This window comes from Falco peregrinus, chromosome 10 (assembly GCF_023634155.1).
Source record: "Falco peregrinus isolate bFalPer1 chromosome 10, bFalPer1.pri, whole genome shotgun sequence".
Taxonomy (NCBI): Eukaryota; Metazoa; Chordata; class Aves; order Falconiformes; family Falconidae; genus Falco; species Falco peregrinus.
This window is the reverse complement of record NC_073730.1, coordinates 9463583-9478932: the sequence shown is the minus strand read 5'-3', so window position 1 is coordinate 9478932 and position 15350 is coordinate 9463583. Positions and strand designations below refer to the sequence as shown.

General features: G+C 50.4%; 2 protein-coding genes across 13 annotated transcripts in view; one reads left to right on the top strand and one right to left on the bottom strand.

Annotated features, from left to right (window-relative positions):
• PACS2 (phosphofurin acidic cluster sorting protein 2) overlaps positions 1-6284 on the bottom strand; it is an 83452-nt gene extending 77168 nt beyond the window's left edge. For 9 of the 12 annotated variants that reach the window (XM_055815199.1, XM_055815205.1, XM_055815201.1 and 6 more), the window contains exon 1: positions 6086-6284. In XM_055815199.1, the coding sequence (XP_055671174.1) occupies positions 6086-6213 (128 nt within the window). In that variant the 5' untranslated portion in view covers positions 6214-6284. Of the gene's footprint in view, positions 1-5248; positions 5392-6085 lie in introns of all 12 variants that reach the window. The other 3 variants (XM_055815208.1, XM_055815206.1, XM_055815209.1) reach the window with 3 other exon arrangements.
• Positions 6285-6641: 357 nt separating this feature from the next.
• On the top strand, positions 6642-14964 carry SEC22B (SEC22 homolog B, vesicle trafficking protein). Its single transcript, XM_055815586.1, has 5 exons — positions 6642-6801; positions 7098-7207; positions 11886-12046; positions 12379-12525; positions 12918-14964. Exons 1-5 carry the CDS (start codon positions 6727-6729, stop codon positions 13070-13072), a joined length of 648 nt encoding a protein of 215 aa, XP_055671561.1. The 5' UTR covers positions 6642-6726; the 3' UTR covers positions 13073-14964.
• Positions 14965-15350: the final 386 nt, after the last annotated feature.

Below are 15350 nucleotides of genomic sequence, written 5' to 3'. Positions count from 1 at the left end.
AAATTTGGCCCAAAAGAATTAGAAAAAGCTGCCAAGATGTGACGCAAATAAAGCCAGCGAGCAGGCCAGCTTCCTGCGCAAGGCCAAAACATGAAGTGCTCTTGGAAAAAGAAAGATTAAGGGTTGCAAGGAACATAATGGCCTCTTGTAACAGCTGAGTTGTTGCTTTTCTTTTCTTGGCAGTAAAGAGGGATGTTTTGTTGCTGGTTGATTAATCTATTATGCAAATCATTTCATAGCTAATTTGATACAGCCACAAGCTTGCCACAGAAATCACCTGCCTGCTCAGAGCTGATGAAAGGTGGAGTATCAATGGCTCCATTCGATAGAGCTTTTATTTCCTGGACAAGCAGCTGCAGGTTGCCTCCGGCCATGCAGGGCTGCCAGAGCACAGGCCAGACTGCCAGGGAACACGAGGGGAAGGTCCCTTGGGCACCTTCACTCGGTGGAAGGCAAGAAGGCCCTTCAGAAGAGCAGCCCTTTCCTTCCTTCCTTCCTGGAAGGCAAGGAAGCAGCGGCCTTCTGCAACGGGCAAGTGAAAACATCCAGATGAACACCATGTACAATCCCATCCAATATCCTTTTGCTAGCAACTTTGAGATTTTAAGACTTTTGCAGAACTGTTCTTGACACGCACAAGCTTCACCTTACATCAGCTGTAATACAAGAGTCCAAATTACATTCAATAGTATCATACAAAGTGACAAACTTAGTAACTGCTGCAATAGGATTTACATGGGGAGCACTAAGGGATCATCTGATCTTGCCGAAAATAATGTCATTTCAGTCTTGATCTCTTCCACAAAACTAAGGAGGAGAAACAGGATCTCCTGGCTCTAAGAATAAAGGGGTTGGTTTAAGCCACTGCACTTTACTCCAAGCATTTCACCTCCATCGCTCATTTGTGGATGCTTTCCTTCATGCATCCTAAATGTTCAACAACACCTTAATGGTGGGTTTTTTTTAAAGCCTGTCCTGTGCACTCATTTGTATTCAATTTCCTTCAGTGGTAAAACGTTAGACATTCCATGCTATTCAAAGTCAAAACAAAGCCTCCAAATAAGCACTTCTGAAACGTACCTAGTCATCTGAGTAATTAGACATTTTTCTAGTTCCAAATGTACTGAAAATCTACAGTCAGCTCCCAATGAACGTGCCAGCAGTTATCCTAACAAACAAGAGTTCTCTCCTAAATGATAGCATACCAGTAGATCAGGAGGTGAAGATACATTTAAGTTAACATCTCCCCCTATTTGAATTAATCAGCATTTTTAATTATGTAGCATCACCTGATCATAATTATTATTCTAGCAATCTGTCTACCTTTCTGCCGATATGGCACATAGTTGCCATTGCTGAAGCCAGGGCAGGACACGCTCTCACTGGCCCAGAGAAGTTCCCGTCCCCAGTGTAGGCACACATCCTTCATACCAAGGGGCAAAGGCTCTCCCTCCCAAGCACATCTGCAGCAAACTCTCACAGAGAACAGCCAGCCGTGGACTTGACGCAGGTCACAATCCCCTCAGCCAGAGTCTGGGAAAGGGAATTAACACCACACAGAGGTGCAAACATGCAGATTGCTGCAGTGGCTCCATGCCCCAGCAGTCCTCACTGCATCCCCCCTGATCACACACCCATGCCATTACCTTTACGTGGTCGCAGACCTCTTTGCAAACCACTGCAACTCATTAACTGACAGGCAGCAAGATACATCAGAGGAAGAAGATAGGAGCTGGCACAGGGAGCGGAGCCCTGGGGCATGGGCAAACTGTTAGGATCCACTTGGCTGCTGTGAATCCACAGCCTCACTCCAATGAGTTCCCACTGCCCCTGGGGATGTCCGCACCAGGGCTGGTGTGAAAGTTCACAGGCTTCGAGGCCATCCCACAGCACGCTGAGCAGTAACATCCCTGCACCAGCAACCTCCTGTTCAAGTCCAGGGGATGTGTGTGGACTCCCTTCATGTTTCCTCAACCAGCAGGCAAGCTACAGAGGCAAGCCAACACGTGCAATACTCAGGCAGTGCCCAGTAAACAACCTCAGATCCCCAGCACTGTCTTTTCCTTGGTCTATCCACAGGCTTCCTTTGTATCTCCATGGGACACCAGGCCCACTCCCACCCCATATGCGGTTTGCTCTGAATACACTCCACTTTACAGTTCAAAGCTTTGCAGGAACTTTTTCAAGGATGTGACAAGGCAGTAGCGTAAAATGAAACCCATTCTGAATGGGAGCACTGACTCTCACCTTCTCTTGCTCCAGCAGACCCCCTTCCAAAAAAACTTTGCCCCCAAAACCGCTCTTTCTCTAGACAGCCTCCTCATGGTGCTGCCTCCTCATGAGGCTCCTTCAGGATGGGATGGCACTACATCCTGCCATTCAGGCCCACAGCTTCATCAAGAGATTGGAAAGAAGAAAAAAAAAATAATCCACAGAATAATTCTTACTTTTCAGTGTGAGGAAACTGAGGGAAAAAGTGTTGATTCTCTCACAGACATGCAGCAGAAAGGTCACTCTCAGTTTTTACAGGTGGTAGGGAGAACTTTATGTAATGTAACGTTCCTCAAAGGAAAACATTTCAATGCACAGGAGAAACAGCAGAAAAAGGTAGGCATCTCTCCCTTCTGGTATGTAGCGGTTACGCCCAGATAGTAAGGCAGTTTGAGTCACGTTTCTGGGATGACTAAAAGAAAGTACTTGCATTTCAGGACTATGGTCAAAACCCTCAGGAGCTACATGTGCTGAATAAAGGAATCAGACAATCATTTCTGCAAATGGCAGAAGAGAAAGGGAAACCAGCACCAGTGCAGAACACCACCGAACCTTGTGTTTCACTCAAAACACACAATGGCAGAACAAGGCTATGACTCCTCACTATTACTCTTCCTAAGTTTAGACACAGCCTTTTCACACAAGGAAACTCCATGGACGCACCAAGGCAGCCTTCCAGATTTTACTGACACCCCACCCAAGCCAAACGGGCTCTCAGTAAATCACCCGCCAAAGAAGAGTTGCGTGGAAGAGCAGTGCTTTAGGGATCTCCCTCCCACAGCCCAGTTCTCAGCCATCATCTGGGAAGCACACACCACCTCCGCATGAGGCCCTCCACCTCAACACCCACCCACACAACATGGGGCAATGCAGGCACAGCCCGCTCCAGGCACCGCTTCCACCCAGCCCCTCCTGCTCCAGCTCACTGCAGCAGAAACAGCTTAGAAATGGGGTAAGATTTATTGTACCAAAGAGAAAAGGGAAGGAAACAACACTCCTTCCCCAAACACATGCCCCTTTTCCATGAATCCTCTGCCTTTCTGCCAAGTTCAAGCCTTCTCAACTAGGAAGGCCTGTCCTGTTCAACAGAAACCCCAAGGGGAACTTGTGGAAACGTCAGGAGAGCCCAAGACAGTTCCACAGTACTCGACCACACACCATGGCCCACTCTCCTCCACATCCTCCTTTCATGTCCCAACAGATCTCTGCTTGAACAACAAACTCGTTTTGAATATTGTTTTCCCCACAGAACACTTTTCATCGCAGTCTCTCTCGCTTTAACACAAAGAATCTTAAATGCTGCTGTGCCACAGGAAAAATCGTTGCAATAACTTAAAATACAGAAGCAGTAGTATGACTTAAAGGTTTTCAAACTCCTGCGTTCTCTGACAGAGGTTTGTGGCAGAGCCTGTAATGAAATGCAAAACATTGACCCAGTCACAAGACACGATGTTAAATGATTAGAAACAGAACTGAGCGTCCAGGCTCTGCCCCCCATCCCCCCCCACTGCTGCTACAGAATTCAGTGTTTGCCCAGCACATGCAGCATAGCACACACCTCACCGTGCTAGCAGGCTAACACCGCTGCAGAAGCCGCAACCTCGGCTGCTCCTGACTTCACTTCAAATTAAGTAAAAACACTTGGCAGCCACAGCTACAGCTGCAGGTCTGCCATACGCTGCACCCCGTGCGCAGCCCCGCACGCTTGCCCAGCCCACGTGGGGCAGCCTGCGTCCAGGGGGGCTCTGGCAAGACCTGCTAATTTGGTCAGCAGCAGCAGATGCGGCAGCTGCATGTCTGCTTATTCCCCACCCCGGCTCTACGAGAAAAGGGCAGCCAGGAACGGCAAGCAAAGGCGACAGCAACAACAGGGCTGAAACCAGAGGGACCCACTGCTACACACAAACTCCCTCGTACAAAAGCTTATGTTCCTAGAAGGTCCCAATTGCCCCAGTTCTCCCATCGATGCCTCAGGCCCCACAGCATGCAATCAGTGCTTTCACCATCCCTTGCTTCAGTAATTCCAAAACTTCCCTCTTCAAGCCCCAGTTCTGCCCCACCTGCCCAGATACCCATGTGTCCTTTGCATCACCAGATTCCTGCAGGCACCTCGACCAGCTGCCTGCAATCTGCTGCCCACCACAGTTCAAGCACCCAGGCCCCAGCCTAAATGCTGAGTCCTGTGCAGATGCACCCCATCCCTTACCACATCAAGGCAGGGCCAGTGTCCTTACACTGCATTTTCTGGTCATCTACAGATCTGCAAACGAGCAAGCTAGTTGTGAGCACATTTTCAGATCTGCAACTATCAGCACAAATGGTAATGCAGAACTAAAAGTCCTTGACAGCGATGGGCATTTCTTTTTTTATTTCAGTTTAATAGCCACTGTTACCAGGTTGGATGAGATGGGAACCCAACTGCCTTCCTGTAGTCAAGGGTGCAATGGAGAGAACAGTTTTCAAAACAGCGTTACAAGAGGGGCCTCCGTGTCCTCTGTACACCACCAGGGTCAATGTGAATCGCACTGGAACCTGCTGCAAAAATTCCAAGTGCACCAACTGCCCTCCAGCTTCTCCCATGAAGGCAACTCCTTCCCCAGCAAAAGGTTTCCTTGAAGAGGGGCACATTCCCCTCGGTGCTAGTCCCCTTCCAAGAACCTCCTGCTGCGGAGAAGGAAGGCTAAGCAACACACAAGTGGAGAAAGTCGCTGCCCGACAGAACTCCAAAGCGCTCTCAGCACAGATAAGACCATCTGCAACTGCAGGACTCGGGTTCTCCTCTGCCCCACACTATCTTCCTGCCCACAACGTCAAAGCCCTACGACTGTGGGTAACGTGTAAGCTAAGATAGTTACTAGCCCCACAGCAAGCCGCTAGCCCTACAAGACAGGGGCATGGCCATCAAGTCCAACCTGCTATCTGGATGGCGCAGAAGACGGAGGGATTTGGGGGGGTTGTAAAGCTTGCAAAGCCTTACATTCCTGTGAGGTCAGCCCGATGGCTCTGTTCCCTTTTTCCTCACTTGCTGCATTCCCATTAAAAAGAAAAGAGAAAGAGGAGCTCTTCAAAGATTCATCTTCAGCACGTTTAAATCCTCAGAGGCGTTCTGTTAAAGCCAGACTTGAAAAGCACAAATTTTATAAAAATTAAAAGGGATCCCTCCCATGTGGGCTAAAAAAAGCACAGGCAGGGATCTCACCCGCGCGTTTATAGGCACCCAAATGCACACCAGAGGCGGGGAAAGATTCGAGCCTGGGAGCGGGTGAAACGCCAGCTGGAGAGAAACCGGCGCCCACCCGGGCAGCCGGGAGCGGGGCATTTACCAGGCCAAGGCACGTTAACGGGACAGCCCACAGGGAACGGGGGGGCTCGGGGGGCACAACCCGGGCCGGGAAGGGCCCCCAAACCCGACCGCCGACACCCCCTCCCCCCAGGTTATTTTGGGGAGGGGCGGCACTCTCCCACCGTGAGGTGACTCCCTCGCAGGGCTGACAGAGGACAGCAGCTTAAGCTCCCCCCCCTCCTTTTTTAGGGCTGGAGGGTCCCTGCACCCTCCCCACCCCAGAGCCCCCCGGAGGGGTCGGGGGAATCCTGCCCACCGCTGTCTAACGGGGAAGGGTGGGACACCCGAAAGCGGAGGGAAGGGACCCTCATACTGAGGGAAGGACCGCAAAGCTGTAGGGGAAAGCGGGATCGAGAGGGCAGCCCCCGGGGCCTCGCGGCTGGGCGGAGGTCTCACACCGCCGGAGGCCCGCATCCAGCGGCGATGCGCCGGGGGCTGCCCGCTGGAGGGGAGCGGTCCGCCCGCCGTTACCTGGGGACGCAGCTAGGGCTGGAGCCGTCGATCTCCCAAGTGGCGAAGAGGTTCATAGGCACGGGCCGCCCCAGGGCCCCGGCACCGCCCGGGAAGCTGAGGCGGCTCCGTTCTGCCGCCGCCGCCATGGCTGCCGGCCTGGCGCGCGCCCACCGGGCCGCCGCCGCTGCCGCCTGCGCCACCGCCCCGCCCCGGCGGGGGGAGTGTCACGTGCGGGGGGGCGGGGCTCCGAGGGGCGGGCCTCAAGTGCCTCCCGGGAGGGTCTCTCGATGGGGCGGAGCCATTGGCTAGGGAGGGGATGGGGGCGTGGCTTTAAAGTGCGGGCGTGGTTTTCCAAGGGGGCGGGGCTCCAGTGGGGAGGGGGCGCGGTGCTGCGGAGGGGGCGCGGTGCTGCGGAGGGGGCGCGGCCAGGATGGCAGCGTGCTGGTGCCTGGTTCCCGGCAGCCCTCCGGCCCCCAGCCGCGGCCCCCTAGCGGCGGGGCCCTGTTGCCGCCCGGGCGGTTTCCTCGTAGCGCGGCCGGAAGCGCCTGTGCGGGCGGTGTCGGCGGTGGACCGGATGTTGCGGCAGCAGCTTCCGGCTGGCTCCGTGGCAGGGGCAGGCGGCGGGCGCGGGGCTGAGCGGCGGCGGGCCGGCCGCGGAGATGGTGCTGCTCACGATGATCGCCCGCGTGGCGGACGGGCTCCCCCTGGCCGCCTCCATGCAGGAGGACGAGCAGGTGGGGCGGCGCAGGGGCGGGGGGCGCGGGCGGTGGGTCCGGCCCGCTGTGTTCGGGAGGAGCGGGCGGGGGCGGCCTAGCCGGACCCTCGCAGCCCCTGCTCGCGTGCCGGGCCGCTCTTGCCCAAGCGTGTCCCGCCCGGTGGTCGCGGGTGGGAGGCGGCGAGCCGCTTCTGCGCTGTGGGGCTATTGCTCTCCCTCGGGCTGAGCTCGGGACCCCCCGGAGCCTCCCCGCCTGCGGGCGGGCGGTACGTCTCCGGTGGCAGCCGCCCCCAACAGTCTGTCCTCCCTTCTCAGTCGGGCCGCGATCTGCAGCAGTACCAGAGCCAAGCGAAGCAGCTGTTCCGCAAGCTGAACGAGCAGTCCCCCACGAGGTGTACTCTCGAGGCAGGAGCCATGGCTTTCCAGTGAGTACCTCTGGGCATGATGGGGGAACTGGCTTGTGATGGCACTTCTGGCTCAGGGTGAGGGTTTGTGAGAGCCTGCGCTGCCCAAGAGATGGCGAGTTATTCAACTGTCTGTCCTGCCAGCTGAAGTGTACAATAGCTGCTTGAAGGGGAGAGTGTGTGAGTTATTTCTTGGCCCTGCTGTCCAGCACTTGTTTCTCAGCCAGTTTCACAGTTCTGTCTTTGCTGAAGACAATGTGTGTTCTGTTCCCTTTAAGGTTTTTCTGTTTGTTTGCACCCTGTAAGGTACCTACAGTGCATCTTCTGTACCTTACGTGTTTTGTTTTGTCTTTAGAAAGAGATGTCTTTTGTAAAAACAGTCTTAGCAGTGCCCCATGAGCTTCTCTTGCGCAAGACTTTGGTGTGTGTATCCCGTGGGAGTGTAGCTTTCAGTGTGTTAAAAGCACATGGAACGTTTTTGATTTATTTCTTTCTTATTATTTCCTTACTATCTGATAAACTTTTTTCTTTCAACTTGTAGATTCAGTTTTATTGTTGCTAAATGCATTGGATGTGTTTAATTCATTTCCTAAACTGTTTGGAAACTGTCAACTTAAAAGCACTTCTGTCTTTCTACAGTAGTACATTAACAAGGGAACATGAATATAAAATGATGAAAATTTACAGAGCGTGCAGGTCAGACATCTGTCATCCCTAATGAATAGCAAGGGAACTGGAAAGGCAAGTAAATGGAGGAAGGACTGACAGTCAATGAAAGGCAGGAGAGCATACTTATGTTTGAGAAAGTAAATGCTTCTTTACATGACATGTAATTACCTAACAGGATAATACTTGAGAACTTAATCAAGCCCAAGATCTTGTCAAGAATCAGAACTATGCTATTAGCAGGAATAATTGTTAGAAGTCTCTGTGATCAGCTGCCACGTGAGATTGCTGAGGCACAGTTGTGCAGGTTTGCCAGCAATGGACCAAGATTTCCCGCACTTGGCACCGCTTCTGCCATGCTGCCAGCAGCGAGTTTCCTCTCAGTTCCCAAGCCCTGGTGACCAGGTGCGTGTTTATGGGTGGGTGCACGGGAGATGCAGTTTGGATGCAAGGCAAGATTGCCTTTAGGTCTCTGTTTCTATAACAAGGGCCCTTGAGCAATTATCCTGCCCTGTCCCTTTCTTCAGAGATTCAGCGACATGAAAAGACAGGAACGGGAGTTTTTTGTAAGGGCAGTCTTTGGCAAAAGCCATGAGGTTTTCAGAGCAGCTTTTCTTGTGCTTGGCTTACATATGATGACTGCAACAAGATTTTTTTTGATGTCTGCTCTCTTGGCTTCTGGTTGCCTTTGATAGGGAGTCATAGTGGTCTGAGGATGGCCCTGATTTAAATAGACTGGCCATCCCTATCTCCTGTCGGGTTTGGGTGTGGTTGTCAGAGTTAACTGCAAAGTGCTGCTCTGCATAGTCTTCTTTTTAGTAATTAAAACTCTGTAATTTAAAAAAATCCCTCGCTTTAAATGTTGCCGTGGCACTGCATGGGTGTAGTTCTGACTCTCAGTGAAGCCTTGGGAAAGAGCCTGTATGGATCCTAGTAAGTCCTTTGCTGTGTTGCTTCCATGACATGAGCAGAGCAATGTCTGGGAAGGCTGTGCCGCTTGCAGTGCCCAGGAAATCCAAGCCTCTTAACAGTGCCTGTAATGTCACCACTGACGAGGTGGGAGGGCTTGGGCAAGCTCATATTTTGACACAGCTGTTAAAGAAACAGCCAGGGCACCTGGCTGGCAGGTAGGCAGGGCAAGGAGGGTTCCTCCTTCTGTGTTGAGTTCCCTGAACAGGTTCCACAGGCAATTGACAGCTGCTGCTGCAAAGCACTCAACGGCTGCCTCCTGTAAGGTGGAAAATTAAGGCAAGGGCTTGCATGAAAAGAATACTTTCCAATCAAAAAATGTTATGAAACGTGTGATAATGGTACAGGAAAGGGAGGAAACGGGGGAGTTTGAGATTTAGTGTAAAGTAGTGGTGGCTGATGACCATGCTGTTCATTAATGCAGCACACCATTTTTTTTCCTGTCAAATCAGAGCTCTGACTGCTGAGGGCAGCACAAACCAGGGTAGAGCACTTTGTGGTGCGGGAATTAGAAGTGTTGCTAAGGGTATTGCTGAACTTGCTGAGGTGGTATTGAACGTTTTTAGCTTGATCAATTCAGAGAAGAGCCTAGTCTTGCTGAAATGTGAAGCTTAAACTATGACCACTGAGGTGATTTCTGTCAAATGTAATGTGTAGGCTTTGGCACCAAAAGCTGTGTCACCCTTGCAGCTGCAGCACTTGGCGTACGCGGCTGTGCAGGTACGGGAGCAGCGATGCAGTCTGCTGTGCTGTCAGTCAGCAGGTGACCTTTGGCTGCTGAATGGCTGAAGTAGCTCATACCTGTCATGTTGAAAACAACCCTTGGCCTTTGCTACTGTTACCAGGGTAAAGCTTTTTTCTCTGAAAACGTTCAAGGTAATCGTAAGAAACTTACTGGCTGTAGTTGGTGCGCAGAAATCTGGAGTACAGAAGTTAGCAGTGGCAGGTAGCATTGCCTGTCCCTTGTGTGTGTACAGTGCAGAGCAGACGGCAACTGGGTGCTGCGCTGATGCTTGGAGGCACACACATAGCGTGAAACTGAGAAGCCCAGCTGTGTCGGAACTCTGCTCTGAGGTTGAACTGCGGCTGACAAATTGTCTGGATCTGGGACAGGATGGGGTGTGCTTGCTCTCTGTGATGCTGACAGGTCAACTTTAAATCCAACGTGTCTCATGTCACATCGTGGGAAGAGCAGGTGGGAGATACAGCTGAAGAGCTCCAGGCAGGACCTGCTGGCCTGAGCAGAGATAACAGGGCCGTACTGGCGGGACATGCTCCTCAGGCTGCTCTCATCTTGGAGGTGCTGCTCTGGCTCTGAGGCAGTACTACCAGAATTCCTATCTGATACAAGTTTCTCTTATCTCAAAAGATTTTTCTCAGGTCTTGCTGTTCATGACAGTGACTAAATCAAGCTCCAGGTGATGATTTGTGGCAACTCCAGGCTGTCAAGCAGGTCTCCAAGGGTAAAGGGAAGAACAAAGGCATGATATACTGTAGGATTAGTCTTACACGCTGATGCTGCCCAAGCTGAGGGACATAAAAAGGAATAAAAGTATGGGCTCGTGGGGACATGCTTGTGGAATGGATTACAGTGATTGGAGTTTCTGGCTTCTGGTTGAGGTGGATGAGTTGTTACTTGAAGGCTGGCAGTATTTGCACACAGAGCATATAGGGGCAGGAGAAATGGAGCTGTTGAGTATCTGGAAAAACAGCGGGGAGGGGAAGGAAATAGTTTTGTAAGCCTGATGTGCCTATTAACAAAATTTTAAGCTACTTATTTAACTACGGTGCACTCGTAACTGGGTCAATTCTTTAATACGCTGCTAATCTTCATGCTAACTAGACTGCTACATAATGGCATTATGCAGAAAGTCAAAGGAAGGTAACATACACCCTGAATAATATCGATAAACATTCAGAAGTGTATGCAGGGCTATGTACCATCTCTACTCTCTTGGTTTCAGTGGAAATAGTGTTGCCTTTTTTTTTCTGTTGGCTTAAATAAGGAGGCAAACACAGCTGGGAATGCGCAGCAGCGGACTTTGTAGGCATTGTAGCAAAGCTTAAATAATCACAAGGTTGGTTCTATCTTATCCCTTATTTCAGTAGGCTTTTTAGCTGAATTGTAATGAAAAGCCCCTAGTCCCAGTGCTGATGGAGGCACTGGGGCTCACACTGAAACAAGGTCAGCACTAACCTCTGTGGACCAGTAAGAATTAGATGAGGATGGGGGTGGTGGGAGGAGAAGAGCAGCCCTTCACATTCAGCTGCAGGACAAACCAAAGAGCATTACACAGCAGTGTGCTTCAGCGCAGGTTTTGGAGCTCCTAACATTGCAGCCAAAGAACTGGTAGCACAGCCATGCTCACCTATGGCAGTCCTGCAGGGGAGGTCACCAGAACCTGTCTAGCACTAATATCATTCCCCAGCTGCCTTTGAGGTCGTGTGTGGGTAGTGAGACACCCCACCAACAGGCTGCTGTTGGAGGGGAAGGGGGTACCCAGCCCTCCAAAATGGAAAGCAGGAGGTGGCAGTCACCAACTGGCTTTTTAGCGTGCTGAGACCAAATTCTTCTGCATCCCCTAATCTCAGGGCAGAGCTTTCTTTTCGTGGGCCTCAGGTTCTTGGCTGTGCTGCGTTGTCTTAGAGCTGTGCTGGCCACCTTCCCCTCTATTCTGCTGGCAGACTTGTTGTGCTCCCCTATTCCTGACTGCAGGAGGGAGGGAGAGTGTCTTCTCATTTTTTTACTCCAAAATTATAATCATTTTGTTGCTGGTATTTTGGTAAGCTAATGATATTCACAGGCCAACTTTTGTCCCAGTGAAGTCAAAGTTCAGGGCTGTTGGCATGGGTATAGGGTCTGAGGCTACAAGAAAATTTCTTTTAGGTAAAGAAAAATAAGCCATCACTTTGTCAGAGGGTTTACACCTGATCCAGACACAGCAGACTTGAAGTCCCTGTACCCAGTTTTCATTGCCTCATAGGAATAAAGGTATGCAGGGTGGTGTTTGATGGGGTAGGTTCAGGACTAAGAGATTAATGCTCTTTTCTGCTGTTCTTTTAGCTACATCATTGAGAAAGGTGTTTGTTACCTGGTCCTGTGTGAAGCTGCATTCCCCAAGAAACTGGCCTTTGCGTATCTGGAAGACTTGCATTCAGAGTTTGATGAGCAGCATGGCAAGAAGGTGCCGACGGTCTCCAGGCCCTATTCCTTCATTGAATTTGGTGAGGTTCCTCTTGCTGTGGCTAGCTAGGAAACTTGTAACTGGGGGGGAGCGGCAGCCACAGGGTCCTCTCCAGCCTGGTCTGTGGAATTGACAGTTCAACCTCTTCTTGGCCCTAGGGAAGTGGGTGTTTTGAGCAAGAGAATAGGGCAGTGGTGGGGAAAAAGTAAATGTCCTTTGATTCAGATTTCCTGCTTTAAGTCTCTTGTCCTTGCTCCAGTGAATATATTTGCGTGTAGTCTGCTGGCTGTCTCAGCAATACTCCCACTCCTCCAGCAGCCAGGCTGCTCTGTGTTGGGTGGGATTCCCTCTGATAGCCCCCTCTTGTTCCAGACACCTACATCCAGAAAACCAAGAAGCTCTACATTGATAGCCGCGCGAGGAGGAACCTGGGCTCCATCAACACAGAGCTGCAAGATGTGCAGAGGATTATGGTGGCCAACATCGAGGAAGTCTTACAGCGAGGAGAGGCACTTTCAGGTACAGGGAATGGCCGGTGGTTGGCATAGGGTTCCTTGTCCCCTCGGTCGGCTTTGTGGGTGGAGCATACTGGAGGGAAGGGCTTGCTCATCCCTGAGCTTCCTGAGAAAAGCGATGAACTCAGTAGGTGTTTTGGTTGGGTGGGTTGCATCCTGAAGCACCTGGCAGGTGCTGGTGCTTCTTTTGGGCGAGACCAGCATCTCACTGGCATGGGTGGCTTTCATCCCAGCAGGACAAGCACTAGAGCACTGCACATGGGCACAGGCCAAGCTGCCTTGTGAAACTGCTGCGCTTCCAGCTGCTTCAGAGAAACTTGTACAGTTAATGTAACATTTGGGGAACACCTGGTTGGGTCGATCTTGATTAACTTTGCTTGCCTTTCCCTTTAACAGCTCTTGATTCCAAGGCCAACAACTTGTCCAGTTTGTCCAAGAAGTACCGCCAGGATGCAAAGTATCTGAACATGCGTTCCACTTACGCCAAGCTTGCGGCCGTAGCTGTGTTTTTTATCATGTTGATCGTTTATGTGAGATTCTGGTGGCTGTGAGCCGGTTGCAGTCACGGAAGAGGGAAAGCCGGTAGCCTGGCAGGTGTATGTGTGCAGGACCACTGTTCATGGGGGATGTGCATTAGAATCCACACAGGACCATCACCTATATGGGACTGTCCTGAAATTGTTAGGTGACGCCTGACTACTATATCTCTTTGTGAAACCTAACAATAGGTGTAAAGGCTTGTTGACTACAGGCTTTTCCTCTGAGGCAGTTTGCACTGGCTACTGCAGAGTTTGGCCCCCCACGCCCCCGCCCCCCCTACCCGGGGGCGCACTCTGGGAGCTCTAAGTCAGTGCAGTTTAGCATAATCACATTGTACGTCCTCCTGTTGAGTAGCTCTAGTGGGAACTGGACTCTAATGAACATTCCTTGTGTTGGCAATGTTTGCTTTTTTAGAATCTGGGTCTGCAGTTATGTTTTGTTTTGTTTTTTTTTTTTAAGAGAAGACTCCCCTGTTTGATGGCAAATACTGCACTGTACATATAATAGCTTTCACTTCTGTCAGAACAGCTATTGTTGAGTTGTTTTCTGTGTCTGACATCTTGGCTTGTTACACTTTAAATTGCTTTAGGAAGAAATGGATGTTAAATTATGCCTTAAGATACATTCTGTCTAGTACTAGGAGGGGCAATGAAAGGCTTCTATATTGCTGATTCCTACAAAATTAAACTACAGGTTTGTAAGTGTCCACTTTCCCTCTCCAGACAGCTGTGTATGACGGTATGTTTCCATTTGAACAGGGTGTGTAATTCAATGCTGTTGGAGTGGGCACAGCGCAGACTATGTTAGCACTCTGTGTTTTTCCCTTCTATCTGCAGATTCACTACATTATTTCCTTCCTTTTTATAACTGTGCTTTCCTTACAAAATGTATCAAAACTGCCAGCATTTCATCTCTGATGCTTGTTTTCTTTCTCCCTCTTTCCCTCACCCAAAACAACCAAAAAACCAAAACTCTGAATGTTGTTGTGAAGAAAAGGTAGTGTTTCCTTCAAGAACACTTTAACTTTACATGAAGGATTCAAAAGGATAAAATAGTGGAATCCATTGGAAACACCACCTTTTTTTTTTTGCTGTGGTCACCCTCTCCCTACCTCACTTGGGAAGTTGAAACTGTAGGTGAAGAAAAATTCATTATGGGGCAATAGTATATAGCTTCTTTCTTATGGGCCAATCTATATATTTCCAGTGTAATGTGATTTTTTTAAAAAAAAAAAAAAAATTGTTTTGGTCCACCTGTGCTAAGAATAATGTTTTACCAGTCAGCTTTTGTTTTTATTTAAAGAAAAAAAGAAAAAAGAAACCCCACAGCTCAGGCACTCTTCTGCACTCACGTGCCTGCTGTTTGGTAGGAAGCAGGCAGTGTCACAGAAGGAAGTTTCAGGACTCCTCAGCACCTTTTGCAAGCACATAATCTTGTGTAGTTCTGCAAGTATAAACTGTGACCTGGAAATGTTTCCTGCCACAGGGTAGGAAACAAAGAGCCGTTGTCCTGTCTGGGAGGACTCCCCAGCTTGGCACCACGTTGGGCTGGCAGGGGAGCAGTTAGTGTTCATCCACCAAAAGCGTAGCAAATCTGATCTGCCATGTAGTCTAAAACTCTCTGGTTTCTGCATGATGCCTCCAAGTGTTACTATGTAGAATGCTTTATTATTATCATTATTGTTATTTTTAATCTTTTTAAGTGGTGTCCCTAACAGGTGAATATCCCAGTGATGTAGGTCTGTGTCATGTAGGTGCCAAAAGGTGAGCAGGCACCAACTATATGTGGATTGTTGTGATTGAGGGGAGTGACGTTTCTGCAGCAAAGGGCAGCTCAGTGAGCCGTTGCCTCCTGCAGCCCCAGTGTCAGCAGTGAAATAAACGCTTCTGAGAAATCCCCTCTGAAGCGTGGAGTTTCCAGCGTCTTGCTTTTGCGCTCTCAAAGGATGCTTGCTTTGCTTCCAGGGACACAAGAGGGTAAAGGCCCGACAGCTGAAGCCACCTGGGATAAGGGCTTGTTTTTGGAGGCAGAGCTAGTTGAGAAATATGATCTTGGCCGTTTTCTGGCAGAGAGGCTGTACTGTGGTTATAGCAGCGATCTCTTCCATTGCCAGTGTGTGTCTCTGCCCGCAGGATGCGGGCAGGCAGCCTCCTCGGCCTGGGCAGATTTTTTTGTGGGGGCAGTTCTGTTGTGATGCTTTTCACACGGGGGACGGAACAAACTGGGAGCGGGGTACGTGCCCCCCATGGTGTGTGTCAGTTTTAACAGGGCACGGCACTGCAAATGCCA

Excerpts from the sequence above, each read along its gene's own strand:
- SEC22B (XM_055815586.1), top strand. The coding sequence starts at position 6,727 with ATGGTGCTGCTCACGATGATCGCCCGCGTGGCGGACGGGCTCCCCCTG. Across the intron at positions 6,802-7,097 it reads CCATGCAGGAGGACGAGCAG|TCGGGCCGCGATCTGCAGCA; the intron begins GTGGGGCGGCGC and ends CTCCCTTCTCAG. Across the intron at positions 12,526-12,917 it reads GCGAGGAGAGGCACTTTCAG|CTCTTGATTCCAAGGCCAAC; the intron begins GTACAGGGAATG and ends TCCCTTTAACAG.